This window comes from Diceros bicornis, chromosome 37 (genome assembly GCF_020826845.1).
Source record: "Diceros bicornis minor isolate mBicDic1 chromosome 37, mDicBic1.mat.cur, whole genome shotgun sequence".
Taxonomy (NCBI): Eukaryota; Metazoa; Chordata; class Mammalia; order Perissodactyla; family Rhinocerotidae; genus Diceros; species Diceros bicornis.
In genome coordinates this window covers 21,845,932-21,872,201 of record NC_080776.1, presented here as the reverse complement: position 1 = coordinate 21,872,201, position 26,270 = coordinate 21,845,932, and the positions used below count along the sequence as shown (strand labels likewise).

The window sequence follows — 26,270 nt, the reverse complement described above, 5'->3', positions numbered from 1 at the left end:
TTCTCCTTTTTGACCCTCAGCCAGGTTCTGTTCCAGGCCTCACTGGGTCCCTGCCCCAGCCTGTCCCATCAGGCTCCGATGAGGGGAACAGTGAGGGTAGGCCTGGTATATGTCACTTATCTCCAGGCTGGTGGACACTCCCTGCTAAGCTCAAGGTCACCCCCACCCTGGCTGCTGCCGTCCTCACTCTGGTGTGTATCATCATCGGCTGGTAGATGCCTCCTTTCCCTTTAAGACCAGGTCCCTGGGGCAGAGGCTGAACAGTAGCCCAGCTCCCCTCACCACCTGGCACGGGGCCTGGCAGTGGACACACGGTCAGCATGGATGGGACTGGAATGCAGGCGAAGACACAAAGGTGGCTGCAGATCCTTCCAGCTGAGGGGCTGTCTGACATCACACACTCGGGGGAGGGGGAGCAGGAATGAAACGGCGCGTTGGGACAGGTCTCCCTGTCCACTGTCTTGGCACTGGATGTCGTCACCAGAGGGTCAGGACTGCACTCCAAATGGCAGCGGAGGTTTATTTCAATGGGAGGAACGGGACGTGAGTACTTGAGAACAATGCTTTTCTTACAAAGTAAATTAAACCTCGTTGGCGGTGCTGTGGCAGGGTTTGGCGCCCTAGGGAGGAAGTTTACGCGTCACACTCGGACCACCTAGGAAATTCCTTCCGGTGAAGCCAAAAGCCGGTGCTGACTACACGTATCCAAGACTCGGAGAGTCTCCAGGGCTGCCCTCCGGACCCCAGGATCCGAGTCCAGCTGTAGCTCCTGGAGAGCTGAGTGAGCACAAACGCGAGAGCGTCGGGACCCTCGTGGTCAGGCGCGCCCCCACGTGTCCCGTGTGCTGGTGGAAGGAGGCCCAGGAAACTGACTGTGGGCCGCAGACGTGCAGTCCCCTCGTTTGAAGTCAGGACGGCAGGGGACGCTGTGTCTTCACACCCATCTCCCATCTCCCTCTCTGACCAGGACAGAAAGATCACCCACAGGACCCGACTGCCGTGTGGTTCAGCTGAATCAGGGCAGAAGCCTTCCAGAAATATTCGTGAAGGGGGAGCGGGCAGAAGGCACCAAGAACCAATATTTGTCTTCCCAGAAACCCCTCCCCAGGCTCATCCACCTCTCAGTGCCCTGGTTACACCCGCCTACCCACAAAATACAAGTAAGGGTGAGCTGGCCCCTCCCTCGGGCGGTTTCACTAAGCTCCCCAGATGAGCTCAGTGGACCAGATACAACCGAGTATCCACTACTCACAATTCCGTAACGCCGGGAAGTCCAGCTTTTTCAGATAATGTGTGGACATCTGCTTCATAATAATTCCTAAAACGATAGCCAGGGAAATAAGTGCTCATCACACGAACGTGAGGTCGGAGAGAGACCTGGTTTTACCCTATGAGGGTATCCGTTAGGGTTCAGGTGCAGACGCCTAAATGAGAATCGGGCAGGTAGGCAGCAGGGGGTGGAGAGGGGGACTTCCACCTGAGCTCTGGTCCCAACGCCTGTCCCCCTCCCCCTCCAGACCCGGGTCTGGCCCGATGGCCTTCAAGGTCCCTCCTGCATCAGGAGACACCTGCCCGCTCACCTGCCAGGTTGCACGCAGCAATTCTGATCCTTGACAGGTTACTTGTCACGTAGGTCATTGTTTCCAGCAAGAAGCCGTAGAGAATAGCAGGCTTCTTCTGAGTCTGCAACAGACAAATGATGCACAGAGCCGTCGAGGATGAGGTCCTGGAAACCGGCTGCTCACAAAGTGCGTTCCCATCTGTCTGATGCCGGAGGATCCGCCCAGAGAGAGCAACTGCCCATCCCAGTGTCACACAGCAAATTAGTAGCTGGGCAACTTAGGGACCTTCAGCCCCCTGTTACCTTCTGTCTGACCCAGAGATGTGATTACATTTGTCCACAACCTGCAAGGCTGTCCACTACAGTAGCCATGTGGCCCTTGAGCTCTTGAAATGTGGCTAGTCTGAATTAAGTGTGAAGTGCCTCCTGGATTTGGAAGACAGTACCCAAAAAATGTGAACTATCAAATTAATAATTTTTATATTGATTACATGTTGAAATGACAATGATTTGGATCTATTGGGTTAAGTAAAATCTATTATTAAATTTGGTTTCACCTCTTTTCCCTTTTCTTAACGCAGATACTAGAAAACTTAAAATCGGTGTGTGGTTTGCACTCTATTTCTGCTGGACGGCGCTGGTCTTGATACGTCATGTGTAGAAGGTGAACCCAGAGTCACAAGATGGAAGTCTGTGGCAGCCATGACCCTAAGCCCCAAGCCACCGTGTGGCTACCTCCAACGGGCCCGTCCCCCTCAGCTTCCTCACCAGGACGGAGCACAGGGTTATCTGGAAAACGGTCATCTCGTCGGCCGCACTGGCGTCCCTTGGGCCCGAGGAGCTCTCCAGGGCCTTCCAGCCCCAGAAGCGCACGCACTGAAACATGGTGGCCGTGCAGGCCTGGAGGGACACAGGGCAGGACAGCGGGAGAGGCGTCAGGCGGACCAGGGGGTTCACACGAGGGGCGGGGCTGGCGTTCCATCAATAAGCCGGAGGGCAGCCCCAGAAAAGCCTCAGAAAGCCAAAGAAGGGCAGGCTGGTGGGCCTGGGAGGGTACCTGGACCAGAGCCCCACCAGCCTGTGCGTGGTTGCGTGTGAATGTATAAAAAGCCCCTTGGGGCAGATGCGGCCCACTCACCTCTTAGCCAGCACCTTGGTGCCCTCAGCACCCCTGCTGGGGACCTATACCTCCAGGAGATTGGGGTCGGGAGCCTGGCTGGGATTGGCAGGACCGGGCGAGCTTTCTTATCCTGCCAGATGCCCTCTACCAGCTCTTCCCATCCCTGTGTCCCTGTGCACTGCAGCAGCCAGGCCCCCTGGCCCCCGGCCTCCACAGAGGACACTGACAGGAGACTGGAGGGCAGGAAGAGAGAGGTGGGGGTATCTATTCCCTGGGGATAGGACTGGCGGCAGCATGAGCTGGGCCATCCTGTGTCGGTCTCCCCTGACCCCACCCCTCTGTGTGGTTCCTTCACTGACCCTCTTGGCGACCTTTCTGCGTGTGCCCTCAGGCCTTCCCTGAAGAACTGCCCCACAGGACAGTTGTTGAGGAAATGGGAAAGAGCAGTGTGAGCCGCTGATGAGGGTAGTGAGGATTATTAGTGAGGAAAGGAGTCTCCAGGAGGTGGCGCTTCGTGCCCCGGGTCACGAGCGTCCCCGAGATGGAGCCAGACAGGGAGGCAGGATGAGAGCAAAACCCGAGTCAGGAATGCCCTGCAGGACACCCCTCACCTCCCTGCGGATGCCACCCACAGCACCTCACCCCACGTGGACACCTGCAGCCCTCAGAGCGACAGGAGGGAGGGGATTTATCTTGCAACCCTAGAATCAGGGACTGGGCACTAGTTGAAAATGAGCTGTTAAGCACCCCTCGTTTGGAGCCCCCTGTAAACCCACAGCTTACTACGAGGTGGCAGAACTGCCCCTAATCCCAGCCACCCCCTCCCCAGTCCATGTAGGAAGATGGGGGGGGCAAGAAGACAGAGGTCAGGGTCATGGGCGGTGCGTAGGGTGAGATGTTCCATATACGTGTGTCCCCAGCCATCCAGTGTTAGCCTGAGAGGCAGTGGTTAGACAAGGAGACGTGGCTCTCCCCCTCTCCCTCCTCCCACCCTAAAACAACGGGGTTGCTGGGCCTTGGAGAGGGAGGAGAGCTAGGCATCCCTCCACTATACCCAGCAGCCCCCAGCACAAGCCAGCCCCACTGGGAACAGGTGAGGAGAGATTTAAGGCGAGTTTTAAATGACCAAGTCATAATACACAAGAGTGAGGGGCAAGTTCGAGAATCTGGGAGAAGGAAGGGGAACTGGTGGAGGGTGCCTGAAGGCTGTGTCTGGAGAGGAAGGAAACCATGCCCTGTTTCCCCAACAGGGCTCAGACCCCTCCATAAGCCGGTTTGTGGGTCCTTTTGAATGTCCCTTTCCCTGGCCTGGCGGGAGGAATCGGGCAGATTGTGGCCTCTGGGCTCTTGGGGAGAGTGAGCGAGGCGGGGGAAGCTCGCAGCTAGCTGAGCCAGGAGACCCCAAGTACATTTTCCTTGGGGGGACCGCGGCCCCAGACTGGGGGACACAGAGGTGAGAGCGTGTCTTACTCGGGCTGCATCGGAGCAGGGGTCCTGGCAGTGCAGCATGAGGGGGATCCAGGCTTTCTTCACTTCCTCCTTGAAGAAGTGCTTCTTGGAAATCCTGACTACCTTCGCCAGCTTCCCAAAGAGGATGAAGGCTTTTAGCCGCAGCAGCCCGCTCTCCTGCAGCCGAGACGTACAAACACGTCTGAAATCCGGGAAGCAGGAAGCCCAACAAAACCCTAGCCGTTCTCTGTGGACCCTTTTAAATGCCTTGGCCCCTGTGAAGCCTTCTGGATCATTCCATCAGGACAGAGTCTCTCTGCGGTGCTTGTGGGACTGGGCATTATTCTGGTGTTTGTGACCTTCCCTTCCCTGGATGAGGGCTGTGTCGGATCTGAAGGCACATCGCTGCCTAGCGGAGTGCCCACCCAGCACGTCAGAGGTGCCCAAAGACCATCAGTGGGCTGCAAAGAATTAAAAGGGGATCCTCATTCCCTAATAGCAGGGCAGGGGGTCCCATGGGTCCTAAAGCGAGAGGTTTTTTTTACAAGATCCCGTGATCAGCCAATTGATTCATCAGCTAAGTCAGGCCTGCGGCCCTTCCTGGTCCAGAGCACATCCCTTTAAGGCATTAGGAGTGCTCACTGGTTCACTGTGCCGGCATTTGCGGAGACCCCACCGAAGGCCAGGACCGAGCCAGGCTCTCATCGGGACTCACATTGTTGAAGAAGGCCCTGCACTGCTCGGAGATGGCGTCGAAGGAGGACCCCACGTCTCCTTCCCGCAGCTCGGCCAGGATCTTGGCCAGGGCCTCCATGCCCTCAGAGGTCACGCTGGCGCTCATGGGCTCCCTCAGGGAACACAGGCACTTCTCCAGTAGGAGCTTCCGGTACTGCCTCACCTGGGGGGCACAGGGAGCCTTCAGCTCAGCTCCACTGGTTGACCGGAACACGCCCCCACAGGACCCTCAGCCCTCCAGGCCCTGGGGTCGAGCACAGCACCTTCTTGGGGGCGCCGAGGGCCATGTTGCCGAGGGCGCGCAGGGAGAGCACCCGCAGCGCCACATCCTCCTGGTCCACGCCCTTCTCCAGCATCAGCACCGCGGGCTTCAGCAGCTTCTCCTGGTACAGAATCGGGTCGCTCATGAACTAGAAGGGAGAGCTTTTTACGGTTATCCCCAACACAGGCCCATTTCTCAGCCACGAGAAGGGACGTGTGATTATATTCAATGCACAGAACGGTCTGTCTGTGGATAGGAGAGGCTTCTGAGCCCAGACCCCTGGGACCAACTCGGCTCCTCCACCCACCAGCTGTGGGACCCTGACAAGTCCCTTAACCCCGCTGAGCCTCAGTTTCCTCATCTATAAAAAGAGGATGATACTAGCACCTGCCTCATAGGTTGTTGTGAAGATTCCATAAGGAAAGACATGGGAAATGCTAGATCAGTGTTACCTACATTCATACATTCATTCATCATTCATTTCTTCAGTTAACATGATCGAGCAGCTACCGTGTGCAAGAGCCATGCCCACCGGGTCTGAACAGAAGTGCACAAGAAGCATGAATTCTCATCTGGGACTCAGAGAGGCACTACTGGCCTAGCACTCAAAGAGCCAGGACCTCAGGCCAACCGGGTGTGTGTGCACATGTGTGTGTGTGTGTGTTTTTAATAAACCTAAAGAAAACTAAACACCAAACTGGTGACTCCAAAGTCAAGTATTCACTCTGCGGCCCTTTACAGGAAAAGTTTGCTGACCCCTGCACCAGGCCGGTGTTTGGTTCCTACGGCAAACTGGGCATCATTACAGCCAATAAAATTTCTCCTAAAAGTTTTCTGGCCAGTTCCTTCAGGACCCTATAAGCACCCCACCCACGTGGAAGGGGAGCTGGGCCCCAGTGCCCATAAGACCCTTCCCCAGCCTTCCTGCCTGGCAAAGCCCATTCGCCTCTCAGAGCCCTCCAAGAACTTCCCCCAGCACCCTGATCCCAGGGAGAGCCCCAGGTGCCTGCTCTGGGCCTCTGGGTGTTGCTGGCACTCACTGTGCTACACATCACTTGGCTGCTATGCTTCAGGGCACAGGCCAGTCTCAGCCCCTCTATCCCCACAGTGCCCGCCCCGAGTTACTCGTGTGATGAATGAGTAAAGGAGTGAATGAGTGAATGAAGACACAAATGAGGGATGCTTGCTTGCCCCCTGGGACTCAGGTGCTCCTCAGAGCCTGAGCGTCTGCCCCTGAGGTGAGCCCCCCAGGAGAGCACCAGGGTCACCCATCACCCTGCCCAAGACCACCCCAGCCCCTGCGCCCTGTGCCTCACTTCCACGCAGGCTGCAGTGCTGCTGACGCGGCAGCTCAGGACTTCCGAGTCCATGCCTCTGAGCACCAGCTCCGACAGCCTCTGCCTGTAGCCCTCCACGTTCCGCATGCACAGCCTGCAGAGGACAGCAGCCCGCCGGGCGGGAGGGCTTCTCAGCTCCTGCCTGGCAGGGTTGCTCCAGAGCGGGGCGCCCGTGGGCAGATCTCTGAACACCCAGCCGTTCCCTCCTCGCCCAGGGGGTCTGGTCGGGGGTGTTGCTGGGGCACTTACTTTCCATGTCCTTTTTATGAAAGGGGACCAGAATGGGGGCCACTTGTAACTGATCAGGACCTGGGAAGTAACTCCCCTTCCTGGCCCTGCTCAGAAGCGCTGTGTGGCCTTGGGCAAGCCCCACCCACCTCTGACCTCACATTTGCTGCCCTGGAACAGAAAGGGTTGGAATAAGAGATCCCCTTAGCCCTGCACATTATGGCCATCCCAGAGTCTGGGACACGGGTCAAGCTGGCGACCACCCAGAAGTGAGGCATTCAGCCACGACCTAGACAGTCCAACTAGGAGCCACCTCTGCAAGTCCCACTTTCCCACTCCCCTGGGAGCCTGGTGCCCACCTGGCCAGCAGGCCCACTCCTTGCAGGAACGTCGAGCTGCTCTCGAGGAGAGCCCACACGCCCTGCTCTTCCAGAGCATGAACCAGCCACTCATTGTTGAGTCTCTTGAACAGAAGCTGCATAGATTTGATCGTGATCCTGAAAGAAGGTGGGACTGCGTCACGACGTGCCTGCCCACCGGGAGCACCCACTGCACTTCAGAGGGGTGAGCATCACACCCAGGTCTGCAAAGCAGAGGTCCCAAGGCTGGGCCTAGCCAAGGAGCGAAAGGGTGATCACGTGAGAGAGGAGGTCTGCAAATCTGAAAACCATGCCGTCCTGGATACATGTGAGGGAGAGTCGTAAGATCAGCTTCCAGAAACTTCTCCCCACCAAGAGGGGATGATGAGAGCCTCTCGGAGGAGGTGACTCTTGGAGTCCACTGACTTCTAAGAGGCAGCGTCCAGCCCAAGCCCACTGCCTTGCACTCCACGCCCCCTTCCTTGAGAGCACCTCTGCAGGTTGATCTCCTCAGGGAGGGTCCCTGTGTGGACGAGTCTCCACGTCTTCAGGACGGGCGACACAGCCTCTGGCCCCTGGCTGCTGCTGAGTTGCAGCAGGAGGGTGTAGATGAGGTCAGGGAAGATGTCCGGGAGCTCGTCATCCTTGTGCATCTTCTCAATGAGAAGGTGGATGGTGCACAGGGTCTGCAGAGAGAAGGGCCGGAGATGTCGGGCTCCTACTCTGAACTCCCCAAGGAGCCCCGGGGCCTGCCCCTCTGACTCACCATCAGAGGGTCCACCGCAGCCAGGCGCCAGATGTCGGCCTTGGAGGTGGCGTTGGCCCTGGGCGTGAACCGTGACTGCAGCCTGCCCATCAGCCCATGGAGCATCGTCCGGGCAAAGGGCATGTTCTCTGCCACAGCCAGCCACACTTCTGTCAGGTGGCTAGCCGAAGAAAGGGAACAAGGACTGTGGGTCTCCTGCCATTTGCCCTGGAAGGTAAGAGCCCCTTCGGGCCCCTGGGCAGCCCCCTGAGGAGGGGTTGGACTCTGGAGCCTGAATCTCAGGGAAGTGGAGTAAGCCCCCACAGGTTGCATCACTAGAACCCAGGTCCCTGACTCCATGCTCAGCCACCATTCTCTGCTCACAGTACTTCTGGGAAAGCCATGGCCCCCTTGGAAGCCAGGGCTCCACTGCTAGGTGACCTCAGAAGTCCCCACCAGGCCTATCGTTGGATGACTTTATGGACGTGTCCAGTAACAGCCTCCAAGTATCCAATTTGTGTCAGGCTGGTGTAGGCAGCTCACTGATATTATATCACTTACTCCTCCCAACACATCTTTGGGGAAGATGTTTCCATCTTCATATTCCACAGAAGAGGAAATGAGGCTTACGGAGGTCAGGTGACCTGCAAGACTACAATGTGAAGCAGCCTTCCTGATCCCCAAGTCCAAGCCCGCAGCCCTGCTGAGAAGGGAGGGGTCCCAGGGTAGTGACTTAATGGGCCTGGTGTACATAGGTGCAGGGTGGTGGGGATCTGGTAGGTTCTAAAGGGCTAAAGCAACAAGTCCAACAAGGTCAAATTGAACAAGGAGTTGTGTAAACTGCCTATCTGAACCCAGAAAACCAAATGCACAAGTGTGGGGAGCTGAGTTGTGGGGGGAGACACAGTAGGAGGCCTGGTGGTAGGAACTGAATGGAGAGGTGGGCACAATGCACTCATTAGCAGCAACTTCTCGTAAAGAAGCCACAGGGGGTGTAAGGAAACAAGAAAGCAGGGCCTCAGTCCTACAACGGCAAGAAAAACCCATGTGAGTTTGAAGAAGGACCTGGGTTCCAGAAACGAATGCAGCCCAGCTGACACCTTGACGCAGCCTGTAAGACTCTGAGCAGAGGACTCAGCTCAGCTGTGCCCAGGAAACTGTGAGATAATAAATGCGTGTCATTCTAAGCTTCCAAGTTGGTGGCAATTTGTTACGCAGCAATAGCTAACCAACACAGTGAAAGCCAGTACGATGTGGCCACCAAGGACGCCAGCCTGACGGAGGCCCCCACCACTGCTCTGAGAGCTGCTAACCCTCGTTAAATCAAGTGATCTGCACTGCTCTCCCACCTGGACCTGTGGTGGGGCTGTCCTTATGAGAAGCAGCTCCACGGCCAGCAGAGCCAGGCCTGCAGTTCACACTCTTGGGGTTCTTGATCTGAGGCCTGTGTTTGAAATTCTCTTTTCTCTGTTCACAGCATCCTGCGTGACATCTGCCACGTCTCTCTCCACCAACAGTCTCTTTGCTCCTTGGTCTCTGCTACTCTGGGCAACTGCTTGCCTCTTTCTGGGCCCTCCCCCATGAATTCTGGTACCATCCCAACACACTCCCCAAATTGGGCGAGGTCTTGCCAGCTGCCTGTGCGACACTGTGACAGAGGGACTCATGCTGTTTGTGAAGGTAACACCGAGGAGGACGGGGTTGTGCTGTTTTCCCACAAGGCCACCTGAGGGGCTTGAGGTTCTGCCATTTTGTCCCTTGGGCCCCTGGACCAGTTGCTTCCCCTCTGAGGGCAGCATTTGGAAAGGAAGAAGGACACAGCAGAGCTTCTCCAGAGGCCTGCTCAGGCCTTGGGGGACATGTCCTGAGGTTATCCTGGAGAAGCCCAAACACGGAGGGTGCCTGGAGCAATGTCCTCCACAGGGAAGGAAAAGGCTGCCATGGCGAGAGCAGACGGTACAACCAGGACATGTGAGAAGCTACGGGATCCGGATTCCAGCTCGATAGGACAGAGCTGTAACATCGGAGCTCCAGGACCACGGCTCCCCAGAGGTCCCTCCCACGAGAGATGCAGGAGACGGTCTGACCCACCCCAGGGTCGGGCCAGGCACTACTCAAGGCCCCGGTCTCCTGGGATGCGTCAGTGGTGGCAAGTCAGGCATGGTCTGGGTTGCGCAGGAGGCCGTGGCCCCCCAGCCAGGGCACCCACCTCTCCATGGGCAGGGGCTGCCTCAGGAGTGACGTGAGGACCGTCTCCTGGTGGTAGTGCGCCAGCAGGAGGATGCCCTCAATGAGGAGGCGCCGCACCTCCAGGTGATCCACCACCGGCAGGTGGACCAGGATGGCGCCCAGGATCTCCGCCACCTGAGAGGGGGTGGGGCATCACCAGGGCAGCCCAGTCACCATAGGCCTCCTGCCCTCACCCCACTGCACGCCCCTCCTTCAGGGACTCTGGCCCAACTGGACGCTGGGTAGGTTAAACCGCCAGCACCCCCTCCAACACATCCTTTGGTCTCTTCTTGGATTTATCAGATTTTCAGTGTGGGAGGTGGTGCATTCTGGGAGAGAGAGCCTTGGGCCTCCAGTCCACTGTCCACTTTCTGCCCAAGCTACCTTTAACACGTTTCTTTCTCATTCTAGGACCCTACTTCCTCCCCTTTACAGCCAAGGGTCTGGGGAGGCATTCCCAGCCCCAGGCCCCAGGTTGCCTGGCCACAGCTCTGCCACCTTGTCCTCCAGCTCCTTGACCCGCATCTGGAGGAAGGTGCCTATCCAGGTGACGGAGGCCCTGTCATGCCGGAGGTCCATGGCCCCGAGGTTCTCACAGAGCTTCTGGATGAGCGAGACCACCTCATCACAATTAAACTGCACGCACGCCACCTAGGACCAGAGCAGGCCAGTCCTGGGGTCTGACGGTGAAGTCCCAGGCCAACTCCCCTGCCCCCTGTCACTGCTGACATCCCCTCCTCCTCTGCCCAACATCACAGCCCCAGCCCAGGCCCCCATCCTCTCTCAAACCATTGCCACCGCCTCCTCCCTGCCTCCCTGCCTCGCTGCCCAGCCTCTCACCATCCCAGTCACAGGCCTGCTCAGGATGTCACTCTTCTACTTCAAAGCCTCCAGGGGCTCAGCCTGGCTCTCCAATGCCTCCGGGATGCGCGTTAACCTCTCCCTGACCTCATCACCTGCCCCCACCCCGCACAGGAAACTTCACTCTAAACCCTCCCGGACCTGTCCACGCAGCATTCCCTCAAGTTGTGCCCTGAGCCCAGATGCCCTCCAAACTCTTCCTGCCTATTCACAAGCCCCCTGCTCCAAGAAGCCACCCCTGCCCCCTGAGGCAGAAGTGACCTCACTCCTCTGAGGCCCCAAGAGTTTGGGCGGCTCTGGGCACTTTCAGGCATCAGTGTGCCACCCACAGGCCCATGTGCCAACGCCTATGGGCTTCGCCTCGTGTCATTCTCTCTGGGGCCCCCTCCACCCCCAGTGGAGCACATCATAGGGACAGAGAAGACAGCTGGACATTGTTAAGTACCTACCGTGTGCCAGGCACCCCAGTGGGGACCTCACATATTGAAGGTCATTTAAATAGAGATGGCATGTGTTGGACCAAAGGCCATGGGATCTGTGACCCCCAGAGGAGGATGGGGGCTGTGCAGCCAGGCTGAGCAAGGTCCTGCCCCCTAGAGATGGCCCAGGAGCCCAGGTCCAGCCCAGCAGCACACACAACCTTCCCCCTAGTCACCTTGGCGATTCTGGAGGACACACTGGAAATCTTCTCTTCGTGCAAGCCCTCGAGCTCCTCCTTACACTTGGCAAGCTCCCACTCCTTGGAGGCGCCCCATGAGTGGCATGTCTGGCTTGCTGTTGGGGTACAATTTCAGACACAATCAGCAAGGACTAAGGGCCCAGCCACAGCCCACATCATGGCTGCCTCCCACCTGGCCCTTGGGGCGCCCTGGCTCTGAGGGCTGGGCCACTCTCTAGCTTCCGGACATCCCATCCCTTCTTGCCTTCGCTCTCATTGCTCCCTCTCCCCTCACCACCTCTACATGCAGCTCAGATGCCTGCTTTCCTGGAGGCCTTCCTGTGATGGATGCTCTGCCAGCCACCAAGCCAAAGGCAAACTCTCCCCCTCTGAAGGTCACCACCCTGCATTCTCCCTGAGCTCTTCTCTGCCCAGTTCTGCGGTGCCCTTGGTAACTGTGAGCTCACCTTGCCCCAGTGCCTGGCACATGTGCTGAGCAAGTGTCACTGAACCAATGAGCCTCTCTTTCCAGAAACTTTCACGGCCTTCCAGTGAGCTCTGCACCACCCCTTCTGCTATCTCTGCTGGTCCCCCTTGTTTGTCTACATGGAGAAGCCATGCTCCTCCCCCAGGACAGCCTCACAGCCAACATCCCTGGTGTCCGCTCTCCCTCCCAGCCTGGAGAGCCTGGTCCTGACGTCCCACCTTCCCCATACCATGAAGATCCAGCAGGCTGGACAGGACATCCATTGAGGCCATACGGGTTCTTCTGTGGGAGTCACAGATGCATGGGGCGATGAGTCCGACCAGTGTGCCAAACTGCCCCAACTTCAGGGGGATCTGAGGGATAGGAGACCTCAAGGATCACACCCTCTGCGTGTACCCAGTGCACGTGCACGCCCGGTGCTGCCCAGGGGCAGTGTAATGGGCAGCCAGAGAGGGCAAACCCCCTCTGAAAACACCCACCCTGTCTGGGCAGGGGGAGGATGCCGCCATCTGCCTGCCCTCTGAGCTTCCACCTGCCAAGCCCCACAGCTGGGTCTCTGGAGGCCAGGCAGCCAGGATCCAAGGAGTCTGGTCCAGGACTCGCCCTCTGACTGCAGGCCCAGGGTCTATGGCTGGGTGCCTGCCTTGTTCCTGTAGCTGGGTTCCTGAGCCTTGGGTTCAAATCTGGACTTCTCCACTCTCTAGCTGTGTGATCTGGGCAGGGTATTTAGCCTCGGGCCCTCATGTTCCTCATCTGTAAATTGGAGATAATAATGGGGCCTCGTCTTTCAGGGAATGTCGTGAAAATTGCATCAGAGTATCCAGGCAACACACTCTATACAGCGTCTGGCTCAAACGTCATCTAGCACTAGGCTTGGCCCAGGCCATGCTTTGCTGGCCTGTGACCCCACCGGGGTCCAACCTGCCTTCTTCTCACCATGCACTAGCCCTGAGACCCAAGGCCCATCCCCACATCCCAGCCCCGGGACACCATCATCCTCCTGCCGACACCATCCCTGGAGACCCGGCAATCAAAGAGCATGAGGCCAACAAATGTAGGAAGAGAGGTCTCATCGGGCCATGTCAGGCGGTTAATCAACAAAAACACCTCATCACTTTTCTAGATTTCGTGATGTTTGTGGTTCTTGTCAAACTTGTGGTTCTTTGTAAAACTTGTAATTTTGTAATGATTTATTTTCTCATTCTAAGTAAAAATTCAGTTTCCTAACCAATGTGGTATTCATCATTGCGTATCATTTTTCTTAAAGAGGGCTATCAGGCCCCACAAAACCTGGATCCACACCAAGCCACAGCCCCATACTCTCCCTCACCCTCCACCCAGATCCCCAGGGCTAGCTCCTTGAAGGGTCTCCTCTGCCATTCCCAAATGAGGCAGTCTCTTCCCAAGGGACTTTTCAGGGCGCAGAACTTGATTTCAAAAGTGTTCCCTCTTCTCGTGGAGAGAGACAGGAATGTCTCTGTGGATGTGGCAGGCTGGGGGATTGGGTGCTCCTGCACTCACGCAGACACCGATGCTGTGGACGTAGGTCTGCATGAGATGGAGGTGGAGGTTCATGGCCTTCTCCCGCTCCCATTCTTTCTCTGACAAGATCCACTTTTCCAGGAGCTATGGGTAGAGCCCAGAACACAGAAGGGGACATTAAAAACCCCAGAGCCAGCCCTTTCCTGGTCAGCTATTGCCCTCCATGTCTTTCCCACTCAAAGTCTGACTTTCGATGCTTGTGGGAGGTTCTAGCAACTTCTAGTTTTCTTTCCAGGCGCCACCACTAGGGAGATGAGGCTGTGGGCAGAGAGACAGTGCCCCCAGCATCCTCACCAAGAAGGCGCTTGGCTGATATATTTAGTCTTGCTCCAAATGTTTGCCTGAGGTGAAAGGGCCAGGAGCACAGCTTGCCCTGCGCTCAGGGCCTAAATGTTCTTCCATCTAATAACAGATCTTAATAATACATGAAGGAGAAACTGATATAACTGAAAGGAGAAATGAAGAATTCCGCAGTGATAGAGATTGCTGTACCTCTTTCTCAGTAACTGACAGAACAAGAAGACAGAAAATGAATAAGGATACAGAAAACTTGAGCAACACTGCCAACCGACTTGGCCTAATTGATATTTAGGAACACTCCCCCCAACACAGCAGAATTCTTTCCGAGTGCACACAGAACATTCACCAAGACAGACCACACCTGGGCAACAAAGTGAGTCTCAAGCAATTTAAAAGGATTCAGATTATACAAAGTATGTCCTCAGACTACAGTGGAGTTAAATTAAGAATCAAAAACAGAAAGATCCCTGGAAAACACTCGAATATTTGGAAATTTCTAGATAACTCACGGGTCAAAGGAGAAATCAAAAGAGAAATTAAAATGTATTTTGAACTGAAATAAAATTAGAACACAACATATCAATATTTGTGGGATGCAGCAGCAAAGTACAAAGTCAGTGGACTCATACTATCTGCTCCTGATTTCAAGACTTATTATAGTGGTACAGGAAACAAGACAGGATGACATTGGTGTAAAGATAAACAAATACATCACTGGAGCAGAATAGGTGTCCAGAAATAGATCCACACATACACGGTCAACTGATTTTTTTTTTTTTGGCGCGTAAGATTAGCCCTGAGCTAACATCCAATGCCAATCCTCCTCTTTTTTGCTGAGGAAGATTGGCCCTGGGCTAACATCCATGCCCTTCTTCCTCTACTTTATATGGGATGCTGCCACAGCGTGGCTTGATCAGTGGTGCATCTGTGCATGCCCGGGATCTGAACCTGCAAACCCCAGGCCACCACAGCAGAGCATGCCCACTTAACCACTATGCCACCGGGCCAGCCCCAGCAGTCAATTGATTTTTTTTTTTTTTGGTGAAGAAGATCAGCCCTGAGCTAACATCTGCCAATCCTCCTCTTTTTTGCTGAGGAAGACCGGCCCTGGGCTAACATCCATGCCCATCTTCCTCCACTTTATATAGGATGCCTGCCACAGCATGGCCTGACAAGCGGTGCGTCAGTGTGTGCCTGGGATCTGAACCGGCGAACCCCGGGCCACTGCAGCAGAGCATGTGCACTTAACCACTTGTGCCACCAGGCCAGCCCCGATTTATTTTATTTATTTATTGTTTTTGAGGAAGATCAGCCCTGAGCTAACATCCATGCCAATCCTCCTCTTTTTGCTGTGGAAGACTGGCCCTGAGCTAACATCTATTGCCAATCCTCCTCCTTTTTTCCCCTCTTTCTCCCCAAAGCCCCAGTAGATAGTTGTACATCATAGTTGCACATCCCTCTAGTTGCTATATGTGGGACGCCGCCTCAGCGTGGCCAGACAAGCGGTGCATAGGTGCGCACCCAGGATCCAAACCTGGGCCGCCAGTAGCAGAATGCACGCACTTAACTGCTAAACCACGGGGCCAGCCCAGTCAATTGATTTTTGACAAAGATGCAAAAGTAATTCAACGGAGAAGAGATAGTCTCTCCAACAAATGATGCTGGATCAATTGGTTATTCACGCGCAAAAAAATTAAAATAAATTTGGATCCATACCTCACGCCATATACAAAACTTAACTCAAACTGTGTCATAGACTTAATTGTAAAATCTGAAACTACAAAAATCTAGAAGAAAATCTTTGTGGACTTGGGTTAGGCAAAAGTTTCTTAGATATGACACCAAAAGCATGATCCATAAAAGAAAAAAATGGTAAATTAGACTTCCATGAAACTTAAAAACTTCTGCTCTTCAAAAGACACTGCAAAATTAATGAAAAGACAAGTCATAGACTGGGAGAAAATATTTGCAAACCACATATCTGATAAAGGAATTGTGTCCAGAATATATAAAATCTCTGAAAACTCAGTAATAAGAGAGCAAACCATCTAACTTAAAAAAAAAAACTACAAGTACCCTTCAAAAATGCCAAGATTATGAAAGACAAAGATGGACTGAGGAAGTATTCCAGACTGGAGGAGACTGAAGAGACACAACAGTTAAATGCAATGCATAATCCAGATCAGATCTTGGGTCCAAGGAAAAATAGCCATAAAGGACATTTGGGACAATTAATGAAATTTGAATATGGACCTTAGATTAGAATATAGCATTGTATCAATGTTAAATTTCCTGACTTTGATCATTGTATTGTTAAGATATTAAGAATTGTGAATCTGGGTGAAGGGTATACAGGAGCTCTTTGTACTATCCTTGCAACTTTTCAGCAAATTTGAAATTTTATCAAAATAAAATTACCAAAACAATTTTAACACCTCCCCCCTGTTTCCCACAGAGAATCTGGCCCTCCTGCCAGCGTTCTGAGAGGGGTGGTCATGCCCGGCTCCTGGCCTTCTGCCAGGCCACTCACATGCACCATATCCTGCAGCCCCTTGGGGTCCAGCTGCCTCTGCATGAGGCCCTCCATCAGCTGCTCCAGGGCGCACAGGGCATTTGCATACAGGGTCTGTGGCCAAGAGAGGGGAGAGCTGGGCAGCCATGAGGAGGCACACACAGCCACCCACCAGGACTCTGTGGGGGTCCACACCAGATGGTCTGATAATCACCCCTTTACTGCTGCTCAGACTGAGTCCTTTACACTTATCTTCCCATGTGATGTACCGGACAATCTCTTAAGAGGAACCCATTTTACAAAGGATGAAACTGAGCTCCTGGAGCTCCGTTTTCCTGACTTCTCATCCAGGGCCAGGCCATTGATGCAGAGATGGCTACCTGTCCACAAAAGATTTGTCCTCCTTTTCCACAAGGAGGGAGACAGCGATTTAATCAAGGACTACATTTCCCAGTACCCCTTGCATCTAGATGGAGCCATGTGACTCAGTTCTGGCCAATGGAAGGTGGGCAAAGTGACTCATTGATCCTCCATACTCTTTCTCTTCCTCTCCAGGCTCAGTACCCACAGGGACAATAGGAGCCACACATTAAAGATGGCTGGGTTCCTGAATAACTGTGTGAAGCAGCTCCACCCCCACCCCCACTGCCAGCTGGACTTTACTTGAGTAAGAAATAAGCTTTCATCTTGTTAATCTGTGGAGATTTCAGGGTGTATCTGTTACAGTGGCCATCATTACCCTACACTTACTAACAGAGCCTACTGCACTTGGTTGCCTCTAACCACTCAGGGGTAGTTCAGGAAGGTGTACTCTCAGCACTGCCCGTGTTAATGTAAACTTCCAAGTGCTGACCCAGAAAATGAAGTGGCCCAGAGAGACCTACCTTAATGGACTCATTGTCCTCTCCTGGGGCTTGGAGAGAAATTACTGAATGTATACTGATATCCATCAGCTCACTGTTTTCCTCTGTGGAGTAGAAAGGCTTCAGTTTGCTGGGGAAAGAAGCAGGGACAAGAGGAGTGGTCAGTGGGGAGTTGAGGCCCTGCCACGCCACTGTCCAGTCTGGAGTGTGGAGGTGCATCACAGAGCAGGGAAAGGCAGCTTCCCTGGTTGGGTGTTCAGGCGTGCATCCCTCCCCAGGCTCCACCCAGGCACCATTGTCCAGAGACTATGTCTGTCATTGACGAGGAAACTCAGGGGTCCAAGGCCATCTGTCCTACTTGTTGCCTGCCCTGAGCCTGTCCCTCTCCATCCCAGAAACATTCCATTGCTTCTCTGTGACCACAACCATGGACGCTGCCCTCTCAGGCTGGTCCTAGCCAGGGATTTTCAAAGCGTAATATCTGCACCAGCAGCGTCAGCCTGACCTTATTAGAAATGCAAATTCTCTGGCCCCATCCCAGAACTACTGAATCAAATCCTCTGGCATGGGGTCCAGCCATCTGTGTTTTAACAAACCCTCCAGGGTGGTGGCTAACTGCGAGCTCATTCTCTTTCTATCCCCTTCACCAATAGTTCTCAAGCCCAGCTGCATATTAGAATCACCTGGAGAACTTTTTAAAGTCCCCAAGGGCCGTATCCGGGCTCTAGAGATCCTTATTAAAAGGTCTGGGGTGGAGCCAGGGTATCAATATTGTTAAAATTTCTCCATGGGTTCTGTTGTGCCTCCAGAATTGGGAGCCACCATCCCACTATAAACTCCTGCTCCGCAAAGGGGTCCTGCATTTCACCCTGCCAGGAGCCTCCTACCCAAATCCTGTTATTTTGTTTAAGCCCAGGTCAAAAGTCAAATGCCAGCTCCTTCTGATGGCCCCTGCTATAGCGACTGAATTGCATCTTGTTAGTAGCCCCCTTTGTCTGGTCTTAGATTCTGTTGTTGTTCACCTACAAACACTCTGTTCTGACCTATGATTCCTTGGGTATGTGTTCCTCTTATCTCCAAGTCCCTGAAAGGATGGATGTGTGTAAATTTTATTTAAAATCTGCCTATGTGCTGCCTCTTAAAGCGACAGATAGTTCTGCTGTGAGCCTAAATAATGAATCTGCCCCAGTAGGAGAAGAATTCCCAGAAACAACCCAACCACTTCAAACACTAATTTACAAGTACGTAACTTCTTCCCTCTCCCCACTGGTGGTAGGCAAAGGAAGTTCCAGGTGGTAGTTCCAGGAAGGTAAACCTCAGGTACCGTATTACTTTGTATTAGCTGTATCAATACCATATCAGTAAATAAGTTCATTGACTGAGCCCAACCTGACTTAAATGATACCATCTCCCTGCTATGCTATTCAGTGTCACTGTGTGATTTCTTGCTCAAAACACCCCCTAATGGACTGAAGAACAGCCCACCCACCTGCCGTTCACCTCCCAATCCAAGGAGAAGAGCCCACCTTGAAATATTGCTGAGAATTATGGAAAAGAGCTGGCGGAAGCAGATCTGCACCTTCTAGGATGGCCTTTGCCCCGGGAAGCTGCCACTCAAGACCCTGCTACAGGATTGGGACGGCAAAGGAGGTGCAACCCCCCAAGGAGCACTGAGAGGTGTCTCGGCTGTCACCTCTACCCAGGGGAGGTGCCTGCGGCCCAGGCAGGGGCCCAGCTCACCTCAGGTGCAAGAGGGCGTCCATCGCCATTGTCCGCACAGGAGAAACGAGGTTGTCAGTCGGTTCTGCCTTGATGATCACCTGCCCAGCACAGCAGGGCAGTGAGCTGCCAGGCCACCCAGTGTCCCGGGCCAGGCAGGAGAGGGGGCCCTTGACTCACAGTGACTGATGGCAGCAGCACTCTCCAGGGTTAGTGCCAGGAAGATCTGACATTGTATGAAGTGGTCTAACTCCCCAAATGCTTTAGTTCTTTTTAGGATCACTTGGCCTTTGATATTTTAGGGGAGGTGACAAAATCTGGCTGAAGGAGTGGGGCTCAAGGTGGGCCTGTGTATCTCACTCAGGTCTGCCACTCACTTGCTATGTGTCCTTGGGCGAACCACTTCCCTAGCATGAACCCTTATGTGTAAAATGAGGACTCAGTGGCCTGTTTCACAGGGCTGGGCCAGGCTGGCATGAAATGACACCCATGTAGCTCCTGGCCCAGAGTGGGAGCCAAACAAATGTTCATTTCCTTCTGGGGGCCTCCTGATCCACCCACATCTCACTTCCCTCTAGAACTGCTTCCAGCGCAGCTGGAGGGGTTTCCAGGGGCCAAGGGATCATAAGGGAGCAGGGAGGTCTGGGGACAAGGGACAGTGGCTGTCTCACAAACTCCATCAGCCCCTGTTGGCTTCTTGCCTTTGGACAGCTGACATTTTCTAGATCTTACCAAAGGTCTGTGCAAATGTAGCCCTAAGTCCTGCCTCCTGCTGATCCCTATCCCCTAAGTCCCTCCTATGGAAAAACACTGGGGCTACAGCTGGCTGACCCAGTGGACCTCTGTCTCCCGGTCCTGAACCAGCCACCTCGGGAGCACCACAAGGCCCAGCAGGGCCGGGGTCTTCGGCCCTGGTTTCCAGACTATTTCCTGGCCATGAAACCCTTTATCAGATACAAGAATATCATACTCAGAATTTCTACAGTTGGATCAAAGCAGAACTGAGACAGGGAATGGGCTCCAGAGTCCCCTGCAGCCCCCTTGTTCCTCAGAGGCCCTCAGGAACTCTGAAAACCTCTGACCAGGGGGAAGCCAGCCAGCAGAGTTAGACCCCAAACTGCCCAGGACGGAGGAAGGCCCCGCCCGGCTTACCGTTATAATGCCAGTAAGAGTCATCTTTTGGGTGAATAGAAAGTCATCCAGGTCCTTGATGTTTTTGACGGCATTGGCAACATGCACCACACTCTTCATGAAGGCCATTTTGAGGCTGATGTCCTGTGCCCAGACCAAGACGAGGGAAAGAAAGGAGCACATTGTGAGTGAGCCCTAAGATCCCAAGCCACAGCCCTCCTCCCGGACCCTGCAGCTGCATGAAGGATGATCCTTCCTCTGCTCTGGAGAAGAATCAATATCGGGCGCTCTGAGAGACAACCTGCCTCCTTCTGTCCTTCAGCCACCTGACAGAGCATCTGCCACACGGCGAGGATGTGGGCCAGGCGCCGGACAGCGCTCTGGTGCCCCAAGGAAGACGCTGCCTCCGCCCAAAGCCCCCACACCTGTGCCAAAGGGCAGCAATGTCGGTCAGCGGGCACCTCCACTGACCAGGGGCACCGAGCCCTGTGTGTTGTGGGAGAGACAGAATAAGTCATTGAGATAAAATTATTTTGCTTTTACAACATGGATGAACCTTGAGGACATTATGCTGAGTGAAATAAGCCAGACACAAAAGGACAAATACTGTATGATTCCAGTTATATGAGGTACCTGGAGTAGTGAAATTCAGAGACAGAAAGTAGAATGGTGGGTGCCGGGGGCCGGGGTGAGATGGGGAGATGGGGAGTTGGTGTTCAATGGGGACAGGGTCTCAGTTCTATGAGATCAAGAGTTCTGGAGATGGATGGTGGTGATGGTTGCACAACAACGTGAATGTACTTAATGCCACTGAACTATGCACTTAAAAATGGTTATGGTGGGGCTGGCCCAGTGGTGTAGTGGTTAAGTGTGCATTGTGTAGTGGTTAAGAGTGCATGCTCCCCTTCGGCGGCCCAGGGTTCACAGGTTCGGATCCTGGGTGTGGATCTACACACCGCTTACCAAGCCATGTTGTGGCGGCGTCACACATACAAAGTAGAGGAAGATGGGCACGGATATTAGCCCAGGGCCAGTCTTCCTCAGCAAAAAGAAGAGAATAGGCAACAAAATTAGCTCATGGCTAATTTTCCTCACCAACAAAAAAAAATGGTTATGGTGGCAATTTTATGTTATGTGTATCTTACCACAATTTAAAAAACGATAATAATAAAATAATTTTTGCTTTATTCTCTGTGTTTTCTCCTCCTTGCCATTCCAAGATAGTAGCAAGTCCCTTTGCATCTCTTGGAAGACTACCCCACTACTTGTCCCTTATGAAAGGGCTTGGGCCAGGTGTCTGGGGTCGGGGCAGAGGGAGTGAGAGAGGCTGGGAGGAGCGGAAGCTCATCCTGTGACTTCTGGGGACCCAAGCTCACCCTGCCCAGCACTCGGGGGAGGGGCTGCCCCCCACCACCCCGTGCAGCAGAGAGCAGCTCAGGTTAGGGCAATAGGCATCCCGAATGCTGGGTGTCAGGTAGGACTCCTGGATGTCTCTGGGGCATGAAGGGGGCGCCCAGGTAATGACGCAGGGTGACTCTCCGCCAGCCTGGCTCCAGGAGGGCATCCCCGAGCACTGGATGTGGGTCTGTGGCGGCCAGGGTTACCTGGCAGCTGCTGGAGTAGTGGTGAATGATTTTAGCAGTGATGGGTTTGTCCACGTGAATGAGGAGCATCTGGGGGTGGCAGTGGGAGGCCACACAGCTGTACATCACCATGAGGGCGCTCTTCACTGTCTCCCGCCTCCAGGGATGGTCCTTCTGTGGGGCCAATGAGAAAAGGAAGAACCACTGGAGGTGGGGGGTCTGCTCAACTTGTCCCTCTGGGAGGGAATGGGGGCCACCCCAGCTGCACACGGACAGTCTCTGGTCACATGGCCAAAGGAGGACTTGAGTCAGCTGAAGGTGCTGGTTTTCTGGGTGTCTGAAATGTTCGTTCATTTATTCATTCCTTCAACACGTCTTTATGCACCACACACTACACGGCAGGCACTGGGTGTACAGTGGTGAGCAAGTCAGACCAGAGTCAGGACCACCCCTTAGCTGTGAGCAGGTGGTTCACGCTGACACCCCTAAGGAGAGGCTGCCTGTGCACTTCTTCATACCTTCACCTGCCAGCCCCTGCTCTGAGCCAGCCATTCTTGTGATGCTGGGGATCCAGTGGGAACAGACAGCTTTGGTTCTGCTCTCCCGGGAGGAGGTGTTGGAGGGCACCAAACCCACCATGGAGTGGGGTCAGGGCACTGAGTAGAAATCCAGGTCTCAGGGCCTGCTTTGAGAAGCTAGGGCAGAAGCCTGAGACTCTTGATTCTCTCCATCCACACTACCAGACCCCCAGGGCAGGGGTCCAAGGTCAAGACCAAAGCCTGAGGCGTCACTGCCTCCAGATGGTCGCCCACTGGGGGCTCAGCCAGCCTGTGGGACCGCACCCTGTGGCAGAGCAGGTCAGCCTGCAGTGACGTGCCATGGGCTGCCTGGGTCCAACTCCTGGCTTCACCACTGGCCAGCTGCACGCCCATGGACAAGCTTCCGTGTTCTCATCTATACAACAGCGGGCTTATAGCCCCTGCACTCCAGCACCACCAACTCACTGAGGTCGAGCTCCAACACACGGGAGGCATCTGCTGAGTGATACCTGAGCAGCTTCTTCAGATCCGGGGGGTCTACTTGAGGCCTGGAGCGCTGCATTCCCAACCAGTACCAAGGGGCACCCCCCTGCTGTTCTGAGGAGCCCACCATGAGTAGCAAGGGGCTAGGGCTCCTTTGCAATATCTGGGTCCCGAAAAGGCCCACCCTGTGTTCTTTAGGTTATCCAAGAGCAAAAGCTCTGTTGGAGGAGGCCTCAGGATCTCAGTCACTTTGGTGACGGCAGACACAGAGGGGAGTTTCTTATTGCGATCTAGAAAGAACCTTGATTGGGTGCTGAGAGTACTGTTCTAAGAGGCCCCGGAGACCTGACTGTGCAGCGAGGGTGCCTTACCCTCCAAGCGCCAATCTGCCAGGACTGCTCTGACTCCTGGATCTTCTCCTCGAACTCATGGAGCACGTTCAGCACCGTCTTCACCTGGCCCCGGGCACACAGGCCGAAGCACAGAATCACTCCCTGCAGGAGACCCAGGCAGCCGGGGTGAGGGCAGTGGGCAGGGGGCAGAGGAGGAGCTGCCCATGCACACATACACACACATTCATGCACCCATGCACACACGCACAGGCACACATACGCACGTGCACACACATGCATGTACACACAGGGCACAGACACACACATGCATACACACACATGCATGTACGCACACACAGATACACACACATGCATGCACGCACACACAAAGGTACACACACGCATGCACACACACACATATACACGCATGTGTGGTGCCCTCACCTCGCGGTCAAAGTCATTGCCATAGTCCGTCTTGTACAGCAGCTCCAGCAGCAGCACCTCCACCTTGTCGGCCTCCAGGCCTGTGGCCAAGGTGAAGCCCAGGGCCCGGTACAGAAAGCCCTGGAGAGGCAGAGGGACAAAGGGAGCTTCAGTCCTCTCTACTCTGCCCTCTGGGGGTCACTGCCATGCGGAGGGCACTACGTATTCCTCCAGATTGAAAAAAGGGGCTGGCCCAGTGGCATAGTGGTTAAGTTCGCATGCTTGGCTTCGGCGGCCCGGGGTTCGCCGGTTCTGATCCTGGGCACAGACCTACACACCGCTCATCAAGCCATGCTGCAGCGGTGTCTCATATAGAGCAACTAGAAGGATGTACAGCTATGACATACAACTATCTACTGGGGCTTTGGAGAGAAAAAACGAAAAAAGGAGGAAGATTGGCAACAGATGTTAGCTCCGGGCCAATCTTCCTAAAAAAAAAAAGAAGAAACAAAAAACAAAACAAAACAAAATGTACAGATATCTTTGCATTTTGTATATTATTTAAAATAAATGTCCAGGTTATTCTGGAGAGTTGGACTGGGGGTTATTTTGGAGGCTTGGACCATGTTATAAATAGTGGGGGGCCACATTGACAGATGATTGGGTAAAGAAGATGTGGTATATATATATATACAATGGGATACTACTCAGCTATAATCAAGACAAAATTGTCCCATTTGCAACAACATGGGTGGATCTGGAGGGTATTATGTTAAGCAAAATAAGTCAGACAGAGAAAGACAAACACCACATGATTTCACTCATACGTGGAAGATAAACACATGGATAAAGAGAACAGATTAGTGATTACCAGGGGGGAATGGGTTTGGGGGGTGCACACAAGGGGTAAAGGGGCACGCATACATGGTGACTGACAAATAACGTACGACTGAAATTTCACAATGTTATAAACTATTATGACCTCAATAAAATTAAATTAAATTAAAATTAAAAATAAATTAATTAAATAAATAGTGGAGGTCAAATTTCTCTCCTCTATAAATTGAACCAATTTATAGTCCCACCAACAAATCTAAGAGCGCTTATTGTCTCCCATTCTTTCTGACACAGGATATTATCAAGTGAGAGGTGAAACATTCGCATTCTGATTTGTTTCTTTGATTATTAACCATTTTGATCATCTTTATTCCCAGGATTCGTTCTTTGAATTTCCACCTATACTCTTTCCCTATCTTCTGTTGGGTTATTTCTACTATTTATTTTTTATTTGTAAGAACTTTGTGTGCATATTCGGAAAAAAATAACAAGAACAAATACATATTATCTCATTTAATCTGCACAACAGCTCTAGAAGGTAAATATGATTATTGTATTTAGAGATGAGAAAGCAAGCAGGAAGGGGTAGAGCCAGATTTAAAATCAAGCATAGTCTGGGGTACATTTCTTTTCTTCATTTTCTTTTTTTTTTTTTTTTTTTTTGTTGAGGAAGAGTCACCTGAGCTAACATCCCCTGCCAGTCTTCCTCTTTTTGTATGTGAGCTGCTGCCACAGAATGGCCACTGACAGATGAGTGGTGTAGGTCTGCACCTGGGAACCAAACCTGGGCCACCAAAGCAGAGAGTGCCGAACTTAAACACTAGGCCACCGGGGCTGGCCCTGGGGCTCATTTCTTAATGATCGTATATCAGAAGCCTCAGTGAGCAGCTTACTCTCAGTGGTATATTTCCCCAATGTCTCATTTACTTTCTAATTTTATTCATGATGATTTTGTTTTGTCACACAGAAAATTTTCATTTTCATTTTCATAAATTTTCTTTCTTTTCCTTTGTCTTTCTTGGTTTCTTTTCATGCATATGAAGGCCTATTCCATGTTAAGATTATAAAAATATTTATCAATATCATCTTTTAATTGTTCCATGGTTTTATTTTATTTTGTATGCTTACATTTGATCTGTTCCAGGAGAACAAATTCTTCCTTAACGTGCTTCATTTTCGATATGTTCTTAGCTATTCTCTTACATTTTTTCATTCAGATGAACTTGGAAATAATCTTGTCAAATTCCATAAAATTGTCAAATTTCCATGAAAACTCCTTTTGTGAGTTTGACCGGGAGTAAATTATATAGCTAATTAATTTGAGAATAACGGACACCTTTACAACGGACTTCCTATCCAAGAACAAGAGATTGTGCCTATTTTATCAGGGTTTCTTTTAGCTTTCCTGCCTCTCTTTATAATTTGGGGTTCTTCATCTTGGTTCCACACATTTCATATATTCAATATTTTATTTGATTATATATTTTACATTGTGTTGTTACTTTGAATAGGATCTTTTTTCATTACATTGTATTTTTGTTTTATTTGTATATAGGAAGATAACGATTTCTGCATATTAATTTTAGAAGAAAACTGGATCTTTCTACTGAGGTTATAAGTCTAGAGGCTACTGGTAGCCATCTTGCCCCCACCTGGAGGATGCCAGTCTGAGTGATGAAGAGATTGGGAGGGTCCTGATGAAATTCCCTAAGCTGCTGTATCCAGTTGTGCCTTTTAAAGTTATCTGAGCCAATAAAATCCTGTTTATTTATTAACTTTACTTAAGCTAGGTGAGGTATTGTACTATGGCTGAATTGAATGTATTTGCTTGTTAAATACTGCATACAACTTTCTTTCAAATGGGCATCTGGCTTTAAATTAACATCTGATAGGAACTTATACCTGCACACCTAGAGCACTTAGCTAAAGAAGTCATCTATGAGATATACTTTGCAATTTCACCCAGGAAGGGTGT

At 52.7% G+C, this 26,270-nt stretch overlaps 1 protein-coding gene across 1 annotated transcript in view; it reads right to left on the bottom strand.

The window, feature by feature from the left end:
- Nucleotides 1–546: 546 nt before the first annotated feature.
- Nucleotides 547–26,270, bottom strand: part of MROH2A (maestro heat like repeat family member 2A) — a 53,143-nt gene continuing 27,419 nt past the window's right edge. The window contains exons 20-42 of the mRNA XM_058533257.1: nucleotides 23,480–23,599; nucleotides 23,075–23,197; nucleotides 21,703–21,855; nucleotides 20,120–20,242; nucleotides 18,989–19,068; nucleotides 17,270–17,378; nucleotides 16,404–16,499; nucleotides 13,553–13,657; nucleotides 12,261–12,384; nucleotides 11,542–11,660; nucleotides 10,524–10,676; nucleotides 10,006–10,160; nucleotides 7,818–7,977; nucleotides 7,544–7,737; nucleotides 7,052–7,189; nucleotides 6,444–6,558; nucleotides 5,129–5,275; nucleotides 4,846–5,028; nucleotides 4,152–4,307; nucleotides 2,330–2,461; nucleotides 1,581–1,683; nucleotides 1,253–1,318; nucleotides 547–777 (exon numbers count right to left, since the gene is read on the bottom strand). Of these exons, the coding sequence (XP_058389240.1) occupies nucleotides 656–777; nucleotides 1,253–1,318; nucleotides 1,581–1,683; nucleotides 2,330–2,461; nucleotides 4,152–4,307; nucleotides 4,846–5,028; nucleotides 5,129–5,275; nucleotides 6,444–6,558; nucleotides 7,052–7,189; nucleotides 7,544–7,737; nucleotides 7,818–7,977; nucleotides 10,006–10,160; nucleotides 10,524–10,676; nucleotides 11,542–11,660; nucleotides 12,261–12,384; nucleotides 13,553–13,657; nucleotides 16,404–16,499; nucleotides 17,270–17,378; nucleotides 18,989–19,068; nucleotides 20,120–20,242; nucleotides 21,703–21,855; nucleotides 23,075–23,197; nucleotides 23,480–23,599 (2,976 nt within the window). The 3' untranslated portion in view covers nucleotides 547–655. The remainder of the gene's footprint in view (nucleotides 778–1,252; nucleotides 1,319–1,580; nucleotides 1,684–2,329; nucleotides 2,462–4,151; nucleotides 4,308–4,845; nucleotides 5,029–5,128; nucleotides 5,276–6,443; nucleotides 6,559–7,051; nucleotides 7,190–7,543; nucleotides 7,738–7,817; nucleotides 7,978–10,005; nucleotides 10,161–10,523; nucleotides 10,677–11,541; nucleotides 11,661–12,260; nucleotides 12,385–13,552; nucleotides 13,658–16,403; nucleotides 16,500–17,269; nucleotides 17,379–18,988; nucleotides 19,069–20,119; nucleotides 20,243–21,702; nucleotides 21,856–23,074; nucleotides 23,198–23,479; nucleotides 23,600–26,270) is intronic.